The sequence below is a fragment of the Mobula hypostoma genome, chromosome 6, assembly GCF_963921235.1.
Source record: "Mobula hypostoma chromosome 6, sMobHyp1.1, whole genome shotgun sequence".
Taxonomy (NCBI): Eukaryota; Metazoa; Chordata; class Chondrichthyes; order Myliobatiformes; family Myliobatidae; genus Mobula; species Mobula hypostoma.
Genome location: NC_086102.1, coordinates 164718301 through 164743912, shown reverse-complemented (window position 1 = coordinate 164743912; position 25612 = coordinate 164718301). Strand labels below are relative to the sequence as shown.

Sequence of the window (25612 nt, the reverse complement as noted above, 5' to 3'; positions counted from 1 at the left end):
GAATTAAGAGTAGGTGGCGTCCACAAAATAACGGACTACCACGGGGATCAGTCCTGGCACCTCTACTATTTAATGTTTACACAAGTGACCAACCAACCCTTCCTAACACACGCGGGTTTACCTATGCAAACAACTTATGCATAGTAACACAAGCTAACTCCTTCCAAGAAGTTGAAGTATGATTTACAGCAGTCCTCGAAGCAATGAAGCAGTATTATGAATAATGGTCTCTGAACCCAAATCCATCAAAAACTCAAGTGTGTGCATTCCACCTGAGGAATCGAGAAGCAGCTCGGAAACCCAAGATCTGGTGTGGGAAGGAGCTCGAACACCATCCGACTCCAATTTACCTGGGCGTGACACTGGATCGGACGCTCTCATTTGCCACCCACATCCAAAAACTCCGAGGGAAAGTTGGCTCTCGCAATTTTCTCTTGAAAAAAATTAGCAGGCATGAAATGGGGAGCTAATGTTCACACACTTAGATCAACTGCCCTAGCACTCTGCTATGCACCTGCAGAATACTGTGCACCTGTGTGGGGCAGATCAGCCCACGCCAAAAAAAAATAGACCTGTTGCTTAACGAAGCCTGCTGAATAATAACGGGCACACTGCACCCACACCCACTAACATTATTTACAGACTTGCAGGTATTGCTCCCCCAGAGATCCGAAGACACACTACAACAAAAATTGAAAAAGGTAAACAGAACTCGGATCCACGGCACTCACTACATTATCATGTGCCAGTTTCCAACCGCCTAAAATCGAGGAAGAGCTTTGCTACAGTGGAGGAACTACCGCACGTACAGGATTGGCCTCTGGCAACAAACAGAAGCCAGAACCCCACCAACAATACAGTGCAAGACCCCATAGAAATGTTGCCAGACGGGGCACTGCTTGACAGACGAAAGTGGTGCACTCTCAACAGAGCGAGAGCGGGAGTTTGTAGGACGGGAGACAATATGGTGAAGTGGGGTTTAAAGACCAGCGAATCCAGTGAGTGTGGCGAAAGGGTGCAGAACATTGAACACGTTCTGTGCAGCTGCCCACTCTCACCTGATTTAGCTGACACTGACCTGCTCAACATCAACCAAACAGCACTAGAGTGGCTGGCTGTCTGGTGTGACAAGCTATGATGATGAATGCCATTGGTTGGACCTTCAGCATATGTATAGATTACATGAAATTTGGAAGTGTCAGAACAGTCAAAGATAAACTGAAAATATATATCTTTATTCTCTTTTCCTACATTCCCAAACATGGAAGATTACACCAAGCCAAAGGCTGGTTTGATAGGTGCTGATGCTGTTAGGATTTTCAACAGAGTTTGGAGAGGGAGTTGCAAAGGGGAGAGAATTTCTTCCATTTAGCCCTGCAACATAAGGATGCCAATTCTGACCAGAAAACCAAACATGACTGAAACATCCTTTCAGAATTTGTTTTCCTGATGTGCTATATACATCAGCCCTCTCTGCCAACTTAAGCTTAAATCCCAAGACAGTTTTTGTGCTTGGTTTGTGGTGTATCTAGGTAGCATTCCTAGGTAACTTCTGCTTGTCTCCAAAGTTAATGTTTTATCTTTCTCTCTGGACCTGGACAATCATTCATAGTCTGACAATGTGATTGGCTAAACACAAGTCCACTCTGTTCACAGTTGATGGTCTCTAACTCTTCTGTCAACCTATTTCCAAATATGATAAAAATACTAATAAAACAATCTTCTCATTGATAAGACTGCTTGAATTGCTCCAATACAGACCAAACTAAGTTGAAGAAACAGAATCTCATCTTAATACTGACTAGCTCTCATGAAGTCATCAACTTGCAATATTTACTCCCCCTCTCCACAGATGCTTCTGAATATTTCCATTATCTTTTTAGATTCCCAGTAAATGCCACGTGGTATGCCTCTCAGCTTTAGTACTGCTTTACCTCATTCATCTTTTTCTGTCTTCAAAAGACAAATTATGAATACAAGTCATTTTCCCCACTTCCAACCCAAGCTGGCACCAGTGCTATTTGTCAGTCTCCGCAGGCATTTACACTTCACTAATTTAAACATTACTTGCTACTCATCTTGCTCGAGCAAATCCAGAACTTTTGTTTTGTTATTTGTTTATTGTTGTTTGATTACAATGCAAGCAGAAATTAGGCCCCGAATGAATTTATTACTTATGCCTTCAATAAAATTAATAAAATACAGGTATTTGCTTCTGCGTGGTTAAAATAGGTTTTTATGTTCTTTTCATGTTGAATATCAAAGGATGACATAATTGATGGCTTTGTGGCCAAGTTTGCAGAATATACAAATTTATTGGAGGGGCAGGCAGTGTTGAGGAAGCAGGTAGTTTGCAGAAGGGAGAATGGGCAAAGAAGTAACCCTAACTCCTCTTTGTAAACCAAAGGCCAACCTCCAGGATGTACACTTTGCTCTGTTGAAATATCACTAAAGCAATTACAGGTCGCCTTCATGTTATGTATGTCCAACTTATGGACAGCCTGCACACACAAATGACTGTTTGGGACACTGGTGGAATGGATGGGGACAGGCTTGTTGGCAGTTCTGTGACTGAACAGCAGGCATTTCTAAATGCCATCTGATTACCTCTTACTCCCACCCCCAAGGTGCAACAAAATGGGGCTGGGTCAAGTCAAGCAGAGCTGTGACTGCTGAGCACTCAATCAGTGGTCTTGCTTCCCACATTTGTTTTCTTCTCTCACACACACTTTTTTCTGTTCATTAGGGGACTGACTGTACACTACCTACTTAATATATATATATATAAAGTTTGAGGGTTATGGAAAATATGCTTTCATAGTCTGTTATCTATTTATATACAAAATAAATTAATACTGAGAAGAAAGCTTGTAAAATATTAGTTGTTTTAAATTTTTGACTTATGATTTGAATTAAACTTTCCAGCATTGTAGTTGTATGTAATTGTCATAGGAAAAGAAATGTACAGTGAAAAAAAAAATCAAGGGTGCACTGAAGGCCACCTTGAAATAAATGCAACATTCTGACTTATTTCTGGGAATCTCTCACTCTTCACTACTTCAGATGGAGAAGGAGCATTCACAATAGCACCAAGAACCTTGAGCTCAAATGTTAGGAACACACATAAGCCCATCATAAACTACACACCCCTTGGTTCTTTGGGCATGTCTGTTGTTTCCTGATTAGCCCCACGAGTTGCCTCAAAACTCACAGAAGTGGATGTGAGTCAAGTTCAAAGTAATGTAAAAGTAAAAAACGACCGGTAATCTTACTGATTAATCACATACCAACATGCTCAGCATCAAGGAGATGAAAATTGTTGCTTCAAATGTAAAACACTTTTCAACTCGTCTCCTTAAAATAGCTAAGGATAGATATAATGCCTATCTGCAATTTAGATCAGATAATAAAGCTGCAAAGGCTCTCTTCAACCTTACTTCAACGATTTCTGTACTTAAATATCTGATGAAGGGGTTAAGAGCAAGCAGCAGACTGTTTAAATTGACAATAAATGGTTAACAGTAACATTAGAAACTCTCAATCAGTAGTAGCCATTTATTGCTGATGTTTCTGAAGTTTGAAAGTGACAACATAATTTAAAAATAGCATATAAGTAGATCAATTAAAGCCAAGGACACCCTTTCTCAGTGATAGTCCAAATTTATTTTGGCAGTCAAGCAGTTCACAATGATACTTCACTTCTTAAAGAAAACACAAACTCACAGATATAATTGCAAACAACTGTTATTGTTATATATATTTCTATCCATTGATATATTAAAGATGGCACTTCAACACATGCAGATTTCACACTTCAGATTGCACTATTTTACAGTGACAAAAATATTTTCAGATGCTGGTTGGTTTTCAGCTGCAATCAAAATTGATGGGTATTTTCAGATCTGCAAAATTTTCTGATTTACCACCAAATAATATTTACACAAAGTTCAAAAGTTTAATTGTTTCAATGGAACCAGGCTACTCAAATGAAGTTTTAGCTTAGCAGCAAATAATATTTTGGGCATTATAATCTATAATACCTTTATTATAAAACTATGTAATTCTGTTCACCTCAATACCACCAATTGTATAACCAAAAGTAGCTTAACATGTTTTGGTTGTTTACACATTTCAGGAGCACTTACTGTAGTTATAGTAGCTTCTTTCTAAACCAAATAAATTACCTCACTCTTGGTGAGTTTTCTGACCTTAGCAGGGGCAATTATCCTCACACTCAGCACCTGCTTTCCCTATTTGAAGTAAATGAGATCTTCTGATCTTAATAATGCACTGCTTCAACTGAGCAGCAGCAATGCACACTGGGGTGCAAAACATTCCCATCCTTACAGACAGGATATTATTTACCATTAGTGATTCCTTTGAAAATCTATAGTTTGCATCTATATTCTGGCACAAGTGTCACACGTGGATCTGTTTTGATTAAATATAATTCATAAAAATAAATAAATTGTGACAAGATCCATAAACTGTGTGAGAAACAAAATCATTTATTTCCAGGTGACTCCTGCTCACCTTCATCTCAATGGAACAAAAGCAGCTGAGGCATACAAGTATCGCTAACCCATAGACAAACTCCCTTTAAAAGAACCATGATTTATTTGATAAACTCTTAATATTTTGCCATGGGAATACTGGTTGTGATTATGGAGACATTATGGGTTAAATTCAGCTTGAATGGCAACATTTCACATCTGGTCCAATCATACCTATTAAGAAAGAGTAATCAAAACACAAACAAACCTTTGCTGTTAGCTAGTATACACTGTCCATTATATGATTTTACACATGACTCAAGGCCATTTCAGTCTTGCTTTGAACAGCACAACAGAAGATACACCATTCAAAGGTATTTACACTCAGCTATCAGTTTTTTAAAAAATACTTCTAAGTTACAATGGGGCATGTTTTCAAATAGTCCCATGAGGAACATTAGTTAACATACTATGCATTAACACTTCATCTGCCTTTATTTATTACAGTTCAGGATCATTTACCATTATAAATAATTACACAAGATCAGCAGTTGCAGACCATGGACCACAAACAGTTCTAGTTACAACACTGGCTCAATAAGTCCTGTGTATATTCCATCATTAGTTGATGAAAAATAACTCGTATTTAACAAAGTAACTAAAATATTTACTAAAAGTAAAATCTAATAGCTCTCTAGAGTTACAACTTGTATAACTATCTTGCTGGAACTATTTTTGGAGTTATACTATTGTTGTTACTCTACCTGCAGTTTCCCTCAATATAATTCTGCAACTGGCTCAATATTCTGCTCTTGTAGCCAATCAAAAATGATAAAGATATTTTTCCTACCCTGATCTTCAATAACAGATACTTGAAACTAATCTTTGATTTGTCTTGCAAGATATTTCATATAGAGTTTAACATGTCCCTAACTCTGAGTGCTTATGTAGATATTGCCTGGGAGGTATTAAAGCCCTTTGAAGATACAGATGTAAAAATGTTAAGTATGAATCCTAACCATTAATGGGATAGAAACAGTGTTTGCTTTTACAATCCAACTGCCAGTTGGGCATATACTTCAGAAACGTTACACACATCTTTGAACCAAACAGTTGAGCCTGAAACCGAGCACCTCGAGAAATATAAATCAGCCTAGAATTTCCTGGGAGCAGCAAGAAGCGCGCACTCACCTACCCTTGTTTGTTAGGTCCCAACTTACCTTATGTGGGCCTTTAAGCAGCAACTTTGTTCATGACAATGCAGGGCCTCCTGACTGCAAATAATAAAGCATAAGCATGCCTTACCCACCAAAAAAAAACTTTTGATAATTTAGGTTTTAAATCACCTTATGCTCAAATCTATTAAAATGTCTCTGACATACACAAATCACTAAAAAAAACTGTTGCAATTAATAAAATAAAATTTTAAAAATTTCATCAAAAATAGAATTAAGGTTAATAATACCAGAAAATTATTAAATATATTTAAATAAACCCAGTTGATTAAAAATGGTAATTAACTGAAACTTACATCCCTCTTGAGAGGCCATCCATGACTGTTGCAATGAATGGAGTTGCAAGATACGTGCCTGGTTCAACCTGATGCAAATTCAACTTATTTATATTATAAATTCTGGGAGACTAAAGTAAATGAATGTTCTGACTTGATGAAGAATCTAATGCTGAAGCGCAGTCAGGAAATCACCAAATAACATAGGGAGTTTAGGACTTCCTTATGGTATGTCAGGAAAATTCAGACCATTTTACAAGATTCCTTCAGCTAATATGTGACTATTTTCCACTTTCAAAACATTAATGCCTATTCGTAATTCTGCATTGCTTCATTCTAAAATACAAGCTAAACTGTAAAGACTACTTGAGGGGTTTCTGTGATATTGATACTGACAAATGATAGCTGTAATACTACCAAATAGTTTCCCCTTCATTTTATTGAACGTTTACCAATTCTGTCACATGTCTGAGCTCAAAGAAATCTTTTTCTTGTTTACGTAGTTGATTCATATTATTTCTTATTCAAACTGAATGCATAAGGGAATGTGGAGTAAAAGTAACTAAAGCATTAAAGCCTACTCTAAGAGGAAGCATTTACTTAAAAGAGCTTATATCATCTTGAATTGACTATGTCAAATAAGTTCTTAAAAAGGACGTAAACTTCTGAAATTGCAAACTGATTTTAAACATTTAATGTAATTCAATGGATAATATTATGTATAAACATCCACTCAGACTAACACTGTACTCAGAAATTGGTGTGCCCTTGATTTTGCCTGCAAGTTATAAATGCATTTTTAATATTCAAGGACAAGTTCTTCAATAATTTCCAACTGCCAACAATATTGGTTTTAGACTATTACTTTATACTGACTAAGAACTCATTGCAATTAAGTGACCATTCAGGAATATTACTAAATGCTAAGAGTATCACTGAATATTTATCCATTATGTTTTGTTCATAAAAATACAGTGATGTAAATTTTAATAAATAAATGTAAAAAATAAAAGTTAAATCTTTGTTTCAAATGAAACCACCTGATGATATTTCATACTGATCACATGGGTTGTACCGAAATATTATACAAAACAATTTGCTTCAGAAGAAATCTACAAGTAAAATTTACACAATTGTGACAAAGTATACCAAGGTTCAAAGGACTGAAATATACAGTGGCAAGTATCACTGATTGCAATAGCTTTTATATAATATTCTGAAATCCTGTGATTATAGTCATTCCTAGTCTAGAATTATCAACTACTACAAGTGTAGTTGGATCATTTAACAAATACACAAACACAACTCACGAACATGCAAGCTCATTTAATACTATTTAAAAAAAACTAACTCCTGATGCTCCACTTAAAATGATGACAAAAATGAGGATCGAATCATGCAAGTCATAAATTTAACTCTCAATATAGAATCCAAGTATTATCCAGCAGTTTTAGTATTCAAAATTATGCCCAAGCTACAATAAAAAAAGTACAAAGGATTGCTGTCATTTTGACCTGCTCACTGAAACAACTACCACAATAAAATAATCTAATGCATTTTTCCTGTGATTGTTTAAAAATGCCCTCTCTACAAGTTCAAAATAAAACATCTTCATTTTGGATGAGCATCTCTACTAATTGTCTTTGATAACGTATGTCATTTAAGGCTGCCATGGGATCCTGTTCTGGGGCTCGCATTAGAGTTGGTCCAAAGACAATCCCAAGATTCTCTGCATTCATCAGGTTGTCCTTCTCATGTCGAGTAACCCTGCAAGATACAACTATCCATTTTAGTATACTGCTTGCAATATTCACTCAAATGCAAGATAGCAAAGCTACAACTCAAATCAAGTAGCACTGAAAATTAATATATTATAGCTTTGACTCAAAATCCTATATATTTGTTTTCACTGGCTTTCTAATCAAGCATTGAGGACAAGTAAAAATATCAGTGAGTTTTAAAACAGAATAAACACCTGAGGCACAAGAACAAAGCTTTAAAGAAGACCATTCAGTCTCCTCCATCCAACAGACGTGTTCAAGTTAGACAAGTTAAAGTATCAGCTTGAAAGCTGCACTTATTGTAGCCAACATTGAATGGACTGGGACCTGGGAGGAACCCAAGATAACTTAATCCAAGAGTTCCCAATTTGAGGTCCATGGAACCCTTGTTTAATGGCATTGTTCCATGGCACAAAAAAAGGTTGGGAGCCCCGGTTTAATCAATCCAGCATTTCTGGTTGCACGTTGTTGGAAACAAGGTAGTCTGGTGTTTTGCATGTATGCCCTGACCTCCGTTATTATTTAGGATGGTGATATTCATGGAATCTCCTTCTCCTGTTGCTTATTAACAGAAATGGAAACTTTCAATGCACTGTGTAATGATTTGATCTGTATGAATAGTATGCAAGCAAGCTTTTAACTGAATCTCAGTATATTTGAAAATATACCAATTCCAAGTTTGTTCTGCTGTAACTTATTTAAATTTCTTAATTTTGTTTACAGCATGCTCTTGTTGTTTAGCATGCTTAAGGCCCTATTTGTAGCTTCATCAAATTTGCATTGTATTTTTAGGTTCCTTGCTACTGCTCCTGTGGTGTTCTTCTACACGCCTCACTGAACAGGTGCTGATCATGATAGTGTGAGACTTATGGCAAGTGATGATGTTACATATTGTGGTTTAATAGAAACTTGCTGCTGTTGATAGGATATAAAATGCTCGGTGCTTAATTTTGAGTGATAAGATGTGTATATTTTCCAATTAGCGCTATTGACATATCAAATAACACAGTGGAGGTCTCCACTAAAGTGAAAATTAGAAAAATAGAGGCTATGGGTAACCCTAGGTAATTTTTAAGGTAAGGATATGTTTGGCACAGCTTTGTGGGCCGAAGTGCCTGTATTATGCTGTAGGTTTTCTATGTTCTATAAGATTGTATTGTATTTCCACATGGATTTTTTGGGATTCTGCTACCCACTTATAACATCATTGTCAGAGGCATGTACGCATATATACAGTAAATCTGATTTTATTAACCTTTTAATTTGAAGCAGTTTCATCATGTGGGTGCTGGACCATTTTCAAGGGTAATTAAGTCAACCATATTGCTTTGATTCAGTAGGAAAAAACAAGCCAGAATAGAGAAGCAAGAAACATCTCTATTAGTAAAAATCATTGGTGAGCTCAGTGGGTTTTTGTTGCAATATGACATCCTCAATGGGAGTAAAAATCCATTTTTTTATTTTGATTTATTGAAGTAAACAAATGTATGTTCTCTCTCTGCTATGGTGGGATCTGAACTGTTGTCTCTGGATTATAAATATGGGCCTCTGTTTTGCCTTTTCAGAAACAACCATAATGCTGTTATAACACAACTTAACAGATTTAATGAAATCAATCCATATTTGGAAACTGCAGAATTAGAATGGTTTTGCTTATTCAATGTTGATTCTTTGCACTTGTAAATGAGGAAATAACATATGAATTCTAAGTTCAATAGATACTTCTAATACGGTTTCATGATGCATTACATTCACTGCTCCTCATTGAACTATTATGGGATGTAGTTGAGCGACATTTGGTTCCTTGATTTTTTTCTTCCTCTAACAGATTGATTGGAAGTATTTTTAGTTTGCATTCTGCCAGGAGCATGGAGGGAACAGATATATTGGCATGTATATAGAACTAGTGTAGATTTAGTTTTCAACCATTTTCTATCATTTTTAGATAAGAAATGGAATACATCTATCAAGCTCAAATACAATATTTGGAATTTTATAACTAATATAAACAAACTTCAATAGCTATGCCTTACTTCTTTAAATGAGCCATAAGGTATCTTAGAGTTTCACAGTGTGCAGGTGGCAACATTTTTAATGCTTCATGAATTGACTCTAATCGTGCATCAGGATCTGGAATCTCTGCAAAAGAAACAGAATATAAATCACTCAAACTTTAAATGATTTAAACATTTTCAGAATTTCACAAATGATTTCTTCAATCAGCAGAAATCATGAAATTTAATAAAAGTTACTTGAGGAGAAGCACATTTTAAATGTAAAATACTTCATTCATAACTAGGCGATATTGCCTATTGCTTTATAGGCTATGCCTGCTTCTTTGTTGACTCTGTAGAACAGTCCATGTTCAAAACCTTCTCTACTAATACTCTCCAAATCTTCTTCTGCGATATTGACGACTGCATTTATGCTGCTTCAAACACCCATGCTGAATTCATCAATTTCATCAACTTTGCATCCAGTTAGTCCATTTCTGACACCTCCCTCCCCTTTCTTGATCTCTCTGTCTCCATCTCTGACGACAAACTATCAACCAACATCTTTTATAAACCTACTGATCCCCACAGTTATGCTGACCATACCTCTTCCCACACTATCTCCTGTAAAAATGCTATTCCCTTTTCTCAATTCCTTTACCTCCCCTCATCTGTTCCTAGGAAGTGGCTTTCCTTTCCAGGAAATCAGAGATGTCCTCCTTCCTCAAGGAACAGTGTTTTCCTTCTTCCACCATTGTTGCCCTCACCTGCATCCCCTCCATTTCCTGAACATCTACATTCACCCCATCTTCCCGCTGCCTTAACAGTGATAGAGTTCCTCTGGTCCTTACCTACTACCCCATGAGACTAGGCACCTAACACATCATTTTCCGCAACTTCTGCCAACTCCAAAGGGATCCTACCACTAAACATATCTTTACCTACCCCACCCCCCTGCTTTCCACAGGGATCACCCCCTCCACGATTTCCTTGTCCCTCCCTACTAATCTCCCTCCTGGCACTTAACCCTGCAAGCAGTCTAGCGCGACACCTGCCCATTCACCTCTTCCCTCACCTCCATTCAGGTGCCCAAACAGTCCTTCCACGTGAGGCAACACTTCACCTGCAAAAATACTGGGATCATCTACTGTGTCCTGATGCAACCTCCTCTACGTTGGTGAGGCCCGTCGTAAATTGGGGGACCGCTTTGTCGAGCTCATCCGTTCTATCTGCGGAAAGCAGAACTTCTTGGTGGCCAAACATCTTAATTCTGATTCCCATTCCGACATGCCATTCCATGGCCTCCTCTTGTGCCAAGAAGAGGCCATCCTCAGGGTAGAGGAGCAGCACCTTATATTCTAAACACGAGGAAATCTGCAGATGCTGGAAATTCAAGCAACACATACAAAATGCTGGTGAACGCAGCAGGTCAGGCAGCATCTATAGGAAGAGGTACAGCCGACGTTTTGGGCCGAGACCTGAAATGTCGACTGTACCTCTTCCTATAGATGCTGCCTGACCTGCTGCGTTCCACCAGCATTTTGTGTGTGTTACTTATATTCCATCTTGGTAGTCTCCAACCTGATGGCATGGTTATCTATTTCTCCTTCTGTTAAAAAAATTGTTTTCCTTCTCCTGCCCCTCTTCTTAGTCATAGTCATACTTTATTGATCCCGGGGGAAATTGGTTTTCGTTACAGTTGCACCATAAATAGTAATAAAACCATAAATAGTTAAATAGTAATATGTAAATTATTTATGCAGGAAATAAGTCCAGGACCAGCCTATTGGCTCAGGGTGTCTGACCCTCCAAGGGAGGAGCTGTAAAGTTTGATGGCCACAGGCAGGAATGACTTCCTATGACGCTCTGTGTTGCATCTCGGTGGAATGAGTCTCTGGCTGAATGTACTCCTGTGCCCAACCAGTACATTATGTAGTGGATGGGAGACATTGTCCAAGATGGCATGCAACTTGGACTGCACCCTCTTTTCAGACACCACCGTCAGAGAGTCCAGTTCCATCCCCACAACCTCACTGGCCTTACGAATGGGTTTGTTGATTCTGTTGGTGTCTGCTACCCTCAGCCTGCTGCCCCAGCACACAACAGCAAACATGATAGCACTGGCCACCACAGACTCGTAGAACATCCTCAGCGTCCGGCAGATGTTAAAGGACCTCAGTCTCCTCAGGAAATAGAGGCGGCTCTGACCCTTCTTGTAGACAGCCTCAGTGTTCTTTGACCAGTCCAGTTTATTGTCAATCCGTATCCCCAGGTATTTGTAATCCTCCACCATGTCCACACTGACCCCCTGGATGGAAACAGGGGTCACCGGTACTTTAGCTCTCCTCAGGTCTACCACCAGCTCCTTAGTCTTTTTCACATTAAGCTGCAGATAATTCTGCTCACACCATGTGACAAAGTTTCCTACCATAGCCCTGTACTCAGCCTCATCTCCCTGCTGATGCATCCAACTATGGCAGAGTCATCCGAAAACTTCTGAAGATGACAAGACTCTGTGCAGTAGTTGAAGTCCGAAGTGTAAATGGTGAAGTGAAAGGGAGACAAGACAGTCCCCTGTGGAGCCCCAGTGCTGCTGATCACTCTGTCGGACACACAGTGTTGCAAGCACATGTACTGTGGTCTGCCAGTCAGGTAATCAAGAATCCATGACACCAGGGAAGCATCCACCTGCATCACTGTCAGCTTCTCCCTCAGCAGAGCAGGGCGGATGGTGTTGAACGCACTGGAGAAGCCAAAAAACATGACCCTCACAGTGCTCGCTGGCTTGTCCAGGTGGTCGTAGACACGGTTCAGCAGGTAGATGATGGCGTCCTCAACTCCTAGTCGGGGCTGGTAGGCGAACTGGAGGAGATCTAAGTGTGGCCTGACCATAGGCCGGAGCAGCTCCAGAACAAGTCTCTCCAGGGTCTTCATGATATGGGAGGTCAATGCCACCGGTCTGTAGTCATTGAGGCCGCTGGGGCGCGGCGTCTTCGGCACAGGGACGAGGCAGGATGTCTTCCACAGCACAGGAACCCTCCTTCTATTCCCCACTCTGGACTTTTACCTCTTCTCACCTGTCTATTACTTCCCCCTGGGTCCCCTCTTCCTCATCTTTCTCCAATGGTTCACTCTCCTCTTCTGTCAGATTCCTTCTCCAGCCCTTGACCTTTCCACCCAACTGGTTTCACCCATCACCTTCTAGCTGGCCTCATTCCCTCCCCCCACCTTTTTATCCTGGCATGTTCCCCCTTCTTTTCCGTCCTGACAAAGGGTCTTAGCCCACTTTGGGAGCAAGAACAGGAAGGCAGATTATTATCTGAATGGTGTGGAGTTAGGTAAGGGAGAAATACAAAGAGATCTAGGAGTACTTGTTCATCAGTCTCTGAAGGTGAATGAGCAAGTGCAGCAGGCAGTGAAGAAGGCTAATCGAATGTTGGCCTTTATTACAAAGGGAATTGAGTACAAGAGCAAGGAAATCCTTTTGCATTTGTACAGGGCCCTGGTGAGACCACACCTGGAGTATTGTGTACAGTTTTGGTCTCCAGGGTTAAGGAAGGACATCCTGGCTGTGGAGGAAGTGCAGCGTAGGTTCACTAGGTTAATTCCTGGGATGTCCGGACTGTTTTACGCAGAGAGGTTAGAGAGACTGGGCTTGTACCTGCTGGAATTAAGGAGATTGAGGGAGGATCTGATTGAGACATATAAGATTATTAAGGGATTGGACAAAATAGAGGCAGGAAATATGTTCCAGATGCTGGGAGAGTCCAGTACCAGAGGGCATGGTTTAAGAATAAGGGGTAGGTCATTTAGGACAGAGTTGAGGAGGAACTTCTTCTCCCAGAGAGTTGTGGAGGTGTGGAACGTGCTGCCTCAGAAGGCAGTGGAGGCCAATTCTCTGGATGCTTTCAAGAAGGAGCTAGATAGGTATCTTATGGATAGGGGAATCAAGGGTTATGGGGACAAGGCAGGAACCGGGTATTGATAGTAGATGCTCAGCCATGATCTCAGAATGGCAGTGCAGGCTCGAAGGGCCGAATGGTCTACTTCTGCACCTGTTGTCTATTGTCTATTGTCAAAACGTTGACTGTTTATTCATTTCCAGAGATGCTGCCCGACCTGTTGAGTTCCTCCAGCATTTTGTGTGTGTTGCTTTGGATTTCCAGCATCTGCAGACTTTCTCATGTCTATATTGCTTTAACAGTTTCTTTTCTTATTTATCTCACGCAAAAGGAGACAAATTGGGGACAAATTTTCACCTCTTTATAAAGGGGAACAATATATAATGGAGTAAAACACTTGCTGGAAATCAGTTTCAGCTGAATTCTCTCATCTCAGCCCAGCTGCAAACTGTGCTAAGTAGAGGGAAGACTTTCCAAATCACAAAAGGACTCTTCTTCAATATAGCAACTGATGGGAATTATTGTGAGGTTTGATAAAGATGTTTAAAATTAATGAATGTTGGAACAAAGTTATGTCATGATCATTTCACCAAAGTTTGCTTGCTCTAGACTCATTATGAGCCACTGCAGGGGAGATGAATTTAAATTGTGACCAAATCTTTAATGAAAAAAAAGAAACATTTTACAACCAAGAAATGAACTTTAAAACAACAATTAAGTACTTCCCATGGACATTAATCATTTTTGTTCGAATAGACTAAGAACAATTTGCAAGCCACAGTTCATCATTATAATTATAGATAGATACAGCATGGAAACAAATCCTTTAGTTCACAGTCTATGCTGAACATCAACTACCCATTTATAGAAATTCCACCTTAACCCAGGTTTTACTTCCTCACATTCTCATCAGATCCACTCACCTATACACAAGGGACAAGTTACAGCGGCCAATTAACCTACAAACCTGCATATTTTTGGATATGCAAAGAAACTGCAACACTTGCAAGAATCTTAAAGTGTTGTAAGAAGAATGTACAAACACCGCACAGATAGCACCCACGGTCAGGATTCAATCCTGATCTCCAGCACTGTTAGGTTAGGCTGTGGTTCTACTAGCTGTCCCTTTGTGTTTCCTGTGATTGACAGATGACTGAACATTAAAAACCTTTTATACTAAATTGGTAAACAATAAATCAATAAAACACAATTATATTTTTATATGCATAAAATAACTACTCACGAGCAGCTTCAATAAATTTTGGATATGCATCATATGTGATAAGCGGAATAGGCAAATCTCTGAAGTAAAGTTTAAGTGCACCAGTGATAATATTTATATCTTCATAAATATTCACAGAAATGTCTGCTTTCTCACCATCTAAGAGACAAAACAGTTAACAAAAACATCAACAAATATTCAATTCAATATCATTATTGTATTTTAATATTACGTTCAGAACAGATCGAATGTTCTCTGATTCATAATGCAGTATCTTCGTGCAAAGAGACCATAGTAGAATGCTCCTTAAGCAATATTTTAAAAGATCATAATTTTCTTCAGCTACAAGCTTCACATCTCACCATGAACAGCATCATATTACAGATATTTTAGATAGAATAATATCACAGTCTTATTATGACACAGTGAAGGGGCTACTTAGCTCATCAGGTCCATGCAGCCCCCAACACAGCAATCCCATCAGTCTCATTCCCACTCTCCTTATTACACTGAACATTTATATTATTTTCTCTCACATGCATATTACTTCCCTTTCTGAGTATTCTGTTACTCATCCACACTCAGGGATAATCTACTGTGACCAAATGATACAGCTTCCGGATGTGGGAGGAAAACAGACCAGCTGGCAGAAACCCAGTCACCTGGTAGAAACTCACATAATCACTGAATAACACACAGCAGACAAGGTCGGGATTGAATATGGGTCCATGGAGCTTAAAAAGCAGCAACACATGGCCACCAAGCCACTCAAAATGGCACAATCCTGCAACAACTGTAAACTGTAATTTCTTCTATAATACAGCATAAAGTGGTTTACAGCAGAAAAGGTCATGTCTGGCTTGGGAAAAATGTACAGAAATATGAAAGATGTTTTTATAAAGCTACACAGATTTACTATTTTAATTGCCGAATTTTGCAGTTAAAATTGCATGGTTTTGATTGAAAATATTAGTATGCTTGAGGTTTAAGCAAAAAGGAGGGGTATGACATTAATCCAAGGTGATTATGGTGAAGATGGAGATGGCTGTTGGGGAGTGATAAGCAAGAACACAAAGGTTACCAATGCTGGGATCTGATAAGTAAAGGAGGTGACAATAGGAACCATAACAGGAGAGGTGAATAGTAATTGGAACCAGAACCAAAACAGGAACGAGTAGAAGTGTACGGTGGGATGGTGGCGGGAGGAGTAGTAAATAAATGGGCTTGCTGTTGTGCCAGGCCTAACCTGCCCAGGTAGAAAAGGTTTTGTGGTAAGTTCTCCAATGCATTTACCAAGGTACTACAGCAAGACCATGCTCCAATATTACAGCTTATGTGGAATTCAAAGCTGGAGAACAGCCAGGAAATCACTAGCTGGTGTTAGTCAGCAAGGACTTCCATATATGTAATGAAGTCACAAACTCCAGGACAGGGGTGACGAGTTAGTATATGCCAGTAGTCTAGCAAAGAAGTCCTGTATTTCCCTGCAAGTCTAACACATTGTATTAAGTTTGTCTCTGACTCAATATCTACCAAAAATTCAGTTTAGGGACTCTAGAATATGTGCAATATTACTGATATACAAACAGAAAATCTTAAGTACTAAGAATAAAATTTTGTCTCCAATGAAGTATAAAAATAGACTTACCATTCTATTCAACCAGCTGCTGTTGTTGATCACTGTGTATTTAAATTCACACTGTTACTAAATGACAAGGCTTTGCAGTTCTTCCACTAAATTAGGAAGCTGGAGAACTGATATATTTATAGGATATTTTTCCACTAATTTAGGAAGCTGCAGAACTGATATACTTATAGGATTTATTTTAACTTTCATCTGCTGATAGACACGAAAAAATCTCATCATTTTCATTTTCTCTGACTAGACTGACCCCAGTCAAAGTCTGAAATCTTCAAAGGTGCTAATCTAAAAAAAGTCAAGCATAATAGAGTCCATCTGCTTGTTGTAAATATCAATGTATGTTACCCTTATGTTTGATGTGGAAAATTAAATTGCACATACCTCTGTCAAATGCCAGCTTGACATCTTCAATTAGATCACTAAATCCCGATACTCTGTATAAACCTTCAGACATTAAACCTAAAAAATGTAGTACAGTTAAGGTTATGTACATGGAAAATTAAAGCTTGTATTAGTAAACTAAAATGAAACCAGTGAGTTACAGAGACACACAGTATAGTATGGAAATAGGCCTGTTGGCTCATCAAATCTGCAGCAAATATCAACTACGCATTTACATTAATACTATATTAATCCAATTTCTTCATTCATTGCTTATTCAAGCAATTGGATTGTGTAAAATCCCGTGCTGTTCAGTAATGTAAACCTGGTGTTCTGTGCTGTAATTCACAGGACACTGCAGTTTGAGCACAGATGCATCAATACGATTCCATATGACTTCAGAGCAGGATTAGGCCATTTGGCCCATCAAGTCTACTCTGCCATTCAGTCATGGCTGATCGTTTTTTTCCCCTCCTCAGCCCCACTCCTGACCTGCTCCTGGTAACCTTTGATGCCATATCCAATCAAGAACCTATCAATCTCTGCCTTAAATACACTCTGTGGAGACTTGGCCTCCACAGCTGCCTGTGGTAACAAATTCCACAAATTCACCACCCTCTGGCTAAACAAATTTCTCCACATCTCTGTTTTCAATGGACACCCCTCTATCCTGAGGCTGTGCCCTCTTGTCCTAGACTCCCCCAACATGGGAAACATCCTTTCCACACCTACTCTGTCTAAGCCTTTCAACATCCTTCAATCTCTATACCATTTTTCAAACATTAAACAATTTGCTTCTTTGTAAACAGGCTGCCAAATTAAATTTAAACGTTCTTTTACCAGTGAATAGAAGGTTCAAAGTATTTAAATTTATTTCAGAGGCAAAACCCTCAGTTTAAACTGCATAAACTTCAGTTGCTGGAAGTCCAAAGAATCCTTTTACCTCCTCCCACAGCTATGCAACCGCCAAAAAGGAGAGGACAAGAGATACAAACTCTGATGTTTGTCATCCATGCCTTGGTTTTCAATCTGATACTTGAAACTTGAATTAAGTCTTTGATTAAAGGTAGATAGAGGTGTATTAAAGATTTTATGATCGATTCAATATGCAGCATCTTCTTAAGGTCTTCAGCAGCAATAGGAAGTCAGGAAATCACACAAAAAGCTGGAGGAACTCAACAGGTCAGGCAACATCTATGGAAATTAATAATCAGTCAATGTTTCGGGCTGAGACTCTTCATCAGGACTGGAAAGGAAGGGGGAAGAAGCCAGAATAATATGGTGGGGGGGAGGTGGTGGAGGAGGGGAAGGAGTTCAAGCCTGAATGTGATAGGTGGGGGAGAGGGCGGAAAGTGATGAAGTAAGAAGCTGGGAGGTGATGGGTGGAAAACGCAAGTGGATGGAGAAGAAGGAATCTAATGGGAGAGGAGAGTGAACCATGGGAGAAAGGAAAGGAGGAGGGGCACTGGGGGAGATGATAGGCAGGTGAGGATAACAGTACAGGTAAGGGGGAGGCAGAGTGGGGAATTGAAGAGGGAAGGTGGAGGGGGAAAAATTACCACGTTGGAGAAATTGATGTTGGAGGCTACTTGGTTGGAATATGAGACGTTGCTCCTCCAACCTGAAAGTGGCCTCATCGTAGCAGTAGAGGAGGTCATGGACCAATATGTCGGAATGGGAAAGGGGCTTGGAATTAAAATGCTTGGCCACCGAGAAATTCTGCTTTTTTGCAGAAGAAGCAAAGGTGCTTGACAAAGTGGTCTCCCAATCTACCTCGAGTCTCACCAATGTAGAGAAGCCACAAAGTAGAGAAGTCAGGAACTGATTAATCAGAATTTTTTTTTAAACTTTGTTCCAGTTTTGAAGCCATTACTGGTTTCAGTAACCTCATAAATTTATGGGACCTTTATATATCAGACCTTTGGCTGAATCCTAAATTCTACTTCTCTGTTACAACGAGATTCTCTCAACCATTGTTGTGACTTTAACCTCACTGATCTGGCACCATGCGTCATCAGCAACAGTGGATGAATTCCACTACAATATACAGCTTTATGGCCAGACAGTGCAGGGTGAGGTAAGAAAAGGACAAGGACAAATTTAATTTAAAAAATTTTAATTGATAACGGCAATGCCATCAAATCCAGCATTTCTTATTTTTCCCCTAATTGTATTTGAAATGATAGTAGTGAGCCACTTTCTTGAATATTTTGATAATGTGTTCCTTCTGTAGTGGATTCCAGGATTAAGTCCTAAAGATTCTGAAGCAACAGCAGTATACTTCCAGATAAGTTCAGAAAGTGATTTGAAGGCAAACCTGAAGGTAGTTTCCAGCCTTTGACATTCACAGTGACAGGTGTGACAGCTATTGAAGTAGCATACGCTAGTAATTGCAGTGCATTTTGTACATGGTACATAGTGTACGTATGCCTGTAAGTGATGGTAGGGTGAATGCTAATGGTGGTGGATTGGGTGCCAATGAAGTAAACTGTCTCCTCATGGCTGGTGTTGAGCTCCTTGAATATTGCTGGAATTGCATGCAACTAAACCTGTGGAGAGCATTCCATCAAGCTCCAGACTTGCACTTTGTGGATGAGGGAGGCCATGAGAGAATAAGAAAAAGTGAAGCATTGCCAGAGGATGCCTAACTTCTGACTGGTCCTTGGGGTCAGTTATTATATACCTGTTCTAGTTTTGTCCCAGGTCAACAATGACTCGTACACAACTGGTTGATGGAAACTCTGCTGTAGTAATGCAGCTGCATGTCAAAGGGAGGTAGTCAGATATGGTTGCTTGCTAGAGGTGGTTACTGACTGGCATTTGTATGGCATAAACATTGCTAGTGTGTATTGACTGGTTTACTTTGTAAACAGATGTAAATAAAAATTGGCATTGGACAATCATGAGTGAAAATTCCTCTTATTGAATTCATGATGGTAAATTACTAATGAAGCACCTGAAAATGATTGGACCTTGGATACATCCTCCAGTAACCTCTTAGGGTCATGATGCTTGGTTTTAAGTTCAACTGTTTCTCTGTCCATAGAAGTTACCTGACCTGTTGAGTATTTTCAGCATTTTTAGTTTCATTTAAGATTTCTAGTATCCATGATATTTCATTTTTGAATCCTTAAGCACACCTTTGTTATCAATGTACGTGTACAGAAGTGAGTACAGGATAATCTATGTGTCTTTACTGCAGTTTCAAATCTTTCACCTTCATTAACATTGTAACTATCAGTGATTGTCAACCATCCAAGAATCGTGGCTCCTACCTCTGCTTTCAATTTCTCGGATGCACATATCCACCACCATTGGCCTCTTTGAATTATGTGCTTTAACCAGTGTTGTCAGGTCACAGCTATAGACTTTTTTCACATGTTTCAGATCAGGCTTGCAATCATGTGGAACCATCTTGGAACACTGTTTGTGAACATTCAAGCCACAATCTAAGAATGCAGAATAAGAGAGACATTTTAAAATTGCAATTACTCCTACGCAAATAAGTTAACTCAAATATATTGTATCTAGAGATATTTTAACTTCAGAGTCAATCTAAAGGTAGCTTTTTCATCTGCAATACTTTTTGACTAGAGCAAAAATCATTACCTCCTTTTTCTGCAATCACCCAATGAAGTACTGAAAATTCGTGACTGCTGCCCTCATCGTCAATTTATCATTTACTTCACTTACTGATAGCTGGGCACTAAGAGAACAAATGCAGTAGTTTTGTACCCATCCCTTTGATCGTGTGCCTACTGTCTTTGCTGTTACTTTCAGACCATAAAACATAAGGGCAGAATTAGGCCATTCTGCCCATAGAGTGTGCTCTGCCATTTCATATGGCTGATATATTATCTCTCTCAACCCCACTTTCCTGCCAGATTGAGGCTTTTCAAAATGTAAATAAGTATGATTTGTAAGCAGCTATAGACTGTTTCAACTGATTGGCAAGATAGTAAAAAAGGACGATCAATTTTAAGAAAATAATAAAAGACTTAAAAGAGAACATGTGATTGATGAGAACATGCAAACATTGCCAAAATCTATGATGAATCTATATTGCCAAAATCGATAAATATTTTCAAGTATTATCTGTTATCCCCATGAAACAAACCCTTTTTCCCAGGCGTCTCTAGGGATGCGGTTCATTAGCCCCTCACTAACAGCCACTGGACTCAGAAGTGAGAAAACCACCTTTCTCAAACTCCGTACATCTAGGGTTGGTTTGATCTGGGTCCCACCAAAAGGATGTCTCGACAACTCAAACCCCAATCTGTGCGAAAACGGTGTAAATACTGCCCCCATGCAATTAGCTGTCGGCAAGAAATAATAGATCATACACTGCAATTACAAAGAAAGTTTATTTACAAATTTCAGCTTTATCAGTTACAGAAAAAAGAAAAAAAAAGAAAAAGGGACCATTACAGTATTAATCCAGTCCAAATGTACACATTAAGTTGGAGTTCCCATTAAGTCCCATAATTAGTGGCGGGCTTTCTACTATTTCTTGCACACATAAATGGCTTGAAGGTGTGGATGGGTGGGTTTGTAAGTTTGAAGATGACACAAGATTAGTGGAATAGTGGATACTGTAGAAGATTGCCAAAGGATACAGTGGGATATAGATTGATGTATAGATCAGTGGAGAAATGGCAGGTAGATTTTAATCTGGGCAAGTGTGAGGTGTTGCACTTTGGAAGATCAAATGGAAAGGAAAAGGACACAGTTAATGGCAGGACTGTTAACACACAGAGGCATAGAACACTAAAGCACAGAAACAGGCTTTTTGGCCCATCTAGTCTGTGCTAAATTATTAATCTGCCTAGTCCCATTGACCTGCACCCTAAGCATTTCACCTTTAATCTATGACCTCTAGCTCTAGGCTCCCTAAACTTGGTGGAAAAAGCTTGCTTGCACTTATCCTGACTATACCCCTCATAATTTTATATACTTTATCAAATCTCCCCTCATTCTGCTACACTCTTAAGTCCTAACCTATTCACGTTTCTCTATAACTCAGGTACTCAAGTCCTGGTAAGATCCTTGTATATTTTCTCTGCACTCTTTCAATGATATCAGTAGCTCTTCTGTATGTAGGTAATCAGAACTACATACAATACGGCAAACTAGACCTCCCCATCAGAGAAAACAACCCTAGTTTGTCCAACCTCTCCATATAGCAAATGCCCTCTTGTGTACCCTCTCCAAAGCTTCCACATCCTTACTATAATAGGGCAACCAGAAATGACTGGAATATCCCAGACATATTATAAGTAGAGTTCTATAAAATTGCAACACAACTTCCTGACTCTTAAACTCAATGCCTTGATTAATAAAAGCAAATACACTATATGCCTTCTTTGCCACCCTATGAGCTTGTGTGGCCACTTTCAGGGTAACTGAGAATGCCGTTCTATAAAAAGGGCTGGATGAGATACAGTTTGTCAAACGTACTCAGGCAAGTTTCCTTAATCAATACAATAGGTCCCAGCTTGAAAGAGTGCAATACTAGATCTGGAGTTTTGGAGGTTGAGGGGAGACCGGAGAGAAGTTTTTACGATTATGAGGCGTTGATAGAGATAGTCACCATCTTTTCCCCAGGGTTGAAATGTCTGATACTAGTAGGTATGCATTTAAGATGAGAGGGGGTAAATTCAAAGGAAATGTGTGGATCAAGTTTGTTTTACATTGAATGGTGGATGCGTGGAATATGCTGCCAGGAGTGGTTGTGATGGCGGCAGGTACGATGGAGGTATTTACGAGGTGCTTAGATAGACACTTGAACATGTAAGAGAATGGAAAGGTATGGATCATGTGGAGGCAAAAGCAATTAGCTTAATTAGGAATCATTAGCTTAATTAGTTTAGAACAATGCCATGGTCCTGTGCTGTGCTGTCATGTTTATATTTTATGTTCTTATTGACCCCTTATGAAAATAGTAGTTAATTTGTATTTTTGTGTTTGCCTTTTCAGAGACACAAGAGTGCAGTCAGTTCTGTATTTTCTGTATGCACAGAAGTTGCTGTATTGTGCTGTCTGTGCAATGACTATCAATCAGGTCTTGTGTTCAGCAAAATATCATGCGAGTTACATTTTAAATTATATTGCTAAGGAACAGAAACTGGAGTCACATAATGTGCAGAATGAGTGCATTATGAACTTCCAATGTGAAAGTTACATTTCCCTTCTAAAACAGGGCAATTGCTGGCTTTATTAATTTAATACTAAGATTTCAGAGAAAAACATGCAATTTTAGGAAATTGCTTAGAAATTTGATAGTTAAACATACTAATTTATGATGAAAGGTCTGTAAACATATTTGGAATAGATTATTTTCAATTCTAAAAATAAAATTAAAATCACATTTTAAAGACAAAATTACCTGCACATTTCACACCCTGAGCAATCAAGCCCCACATAAAATTGGCACAGTATTCACACCAGTGAGGCCCTCGGAATGTGTGAACCTGTAAAAAGTAATAGTAAGTAAAAAACAGTATGGGATAGCACCAAGAATTCTTGAGATTAATTATTTGATTAAGATTCAGAACTGTTCAAAGTTGAAGAGAAATCTTAAAATAATGGTCACTTAAGAGCGAAAACCATCAACACTCAAAAGTCGAGAAATTGTGATTGAGACCCAGGTGCTCTTAATACAGTTTTTATTCTTACAATACTTGACAGTCTTTTGAGTAATTAAAACATTAAAATGCAAAATTCCATAACCATCAAGCTTTTTCATATAATATATTGGTTACACATAAAAGGTATATTACCATGGCAACTATCAGTTACATTACTGCAATCAATATTAGCATTTTTAGATTTAAAGGAACAGTAATATCTTATTGTTAGCCATTTCTAGAAAATGAACTTATTACAAAAGTTTTTTTTTTAAATCACAGGTGCATTAAGTAAATCCTAGACATACTAAAACAAATTTATCTGAACTTATTTATGGTTGAAGCTTTCATCTTCAGGTCTGAACATATACAAAACCAAACCAGAGATCTGCAACTATTGCTATACACCAATAGATACTCAAAATTTTCTTTGGTATTGCTGAGACAAAGCAGAGATGTTGTGATTGTACATAAATGCCAGATCAAACAACATGCATAATATTAAATAATAAAGTAACAATGTTCCATCAGGTTCTGATCAAAGCAGCATTTACTCTGTTCTCTGATTCAATTAAACACCAGAAAAACAAGTGACAACAAAAATTTAAGTTTAACCAATGCTTAAGGATTATTTTTCCATAAAACATGGGGCTACTGATATCACAAGGAATTAACCCCTCTTACAAATGTTTTCTAACAATTAAAGTCAGTAAGTCCTTTAGGACATATTTGCCACTTTAACTACCCCATACAACTGGAACTTCTTATGTAATAGTCATAAATATTTAGAAAGAGGCTTAAAAGATCATTGCTTAAGGGCAAGTATGTTTTAGACTTTTTCATTATTATTTGGAAAAAACTAGAATTATAGTACAATTATTTCATGAGCCTACGCAGTCTATTAGCAAATTATTAAACTGCCATGGAAACATCTCCGTGGGAATTATTTTCTAATTATCAAGAGTCCAGTAAAAACATTAGAAATAATAGACTTTACAATTGTGAATAATCCTTTGTGGTGGTGCTATCTTTTACCCCCATCACCTCATTAACATTAAAAGCAAAAATATAGTCCAGTTGCTTGTAACAATTAAGACATCTGAACATATACTCGAGGCAAATTATGTGCAACAAATGTTTGAGAACATCTCATTGGGCTATGTTAAAAGGACTGATCTGTTGTATTAAATGAAGATGCAACACTTCCAAACAACTGCCAGTATGAAGATTTTCCTGTTAAAATTGTGCATTTCCTTTAATCTGATTGAGAGAAGATGGCTCAGTGCATCTTCTTCAATGTTGAAATGCATGGATAGCAAATTTAAAAACATCAGACAAAATTGCCAGAGCCAGGATTATGTAACATGCAGTACGGAATTAATTTGTAAATTTAACGGGCATATTTCAATTTAAACGTTTTAATAAAGCAATTCATTTTGATAATTGTTCAGTTGGAATAGAGAAAAAAATGAACTTAAATTATTGATAATTTTACAATACAAACACTTCTTGAATATCATCATCAATAAGTAAATTATCAAATTTACACATCTGTTTAAGTAATATTAAGTTCACATCCTTACCTTAAAATTATGTACTTTTTCATATTTGGGAATTCGTTCACTTTCCTTAAGTGTGGCTCTTCGAACAAGTGAAGACAGCTGTGAATAAGCAAACTGTTTTAGGGGTTGCCAAAGAGTTGAGAATATTTTTTTGGGTCTCATTCTTAATCCTAGTGATGCTCCTAAAACTTCACGACGGTTCTCTTGCTTAGGTCCACAAATTTGGAATTTAAAAGATTTTGTACTAGAACAAGATGGCTTGGATGGCATTTTTGTCGTATGGTGCAATCTTTTGGGACAACCTGGATTAATTATTTCCTTGAATGAAAATTTGATGATAGGTTTTATCTAGCTACACCAAAAAATTCACACTTTTTCAACACAAAAAATGATGTGATCCACAGAATGTTAAGTTACAAATAACGTTCTGCATGTGGTAAACTAAGTCTTCAAAAAGCATACAAAGTAGCCGAGCTGTCACTATTTCACCTTACAACAG

At 38.4% G+C, this 25612-nt stretch overlaps 1 protein-coding gene across 3 annotated transcripts in view; it reads right to left on the bottom strand.

The window, feature by feature from the left end:
* Positions 1-3648: 3648 nt before the first annotated feature.
* chn1 (chimerin 1) overlaps positions 3649-25612 on the bottom strand; it is a 120705-nt gene continuing 98741 nt past the window's right edge. For all 3 annotated transcript variants that reach the window (XM_063052134.1, XM_063052135.1, XM_063052136.1), the window contains 7 exons: positions 25135-25212; positions 23311-23395; positions 20201-20374; positions 16926-17003; positions 14924-15061; positions 9818-9923; positions 3649-7770 (listed from right to left, as the gene is read on the bottom strand). In XM_063052134.1, the coding sequence (XP_062908204.1) occupies positions 7599-7770; positions 9818-9923; positions 14924-15061; positions 16926-17003; positions 20201-20374; positions 23311-23395; positions 25135-25212 (831 nt within the window). In that variant the 3' untranslated portion in view covers positions 3649-7598. The remainder of the gene's footprint in view (positions 7771-9817; positions 9924-14923; positions 15062-16925; positions 17004-20200; positions 20375-23310; positions 23396-25134; positions 25213-25612) is intronic.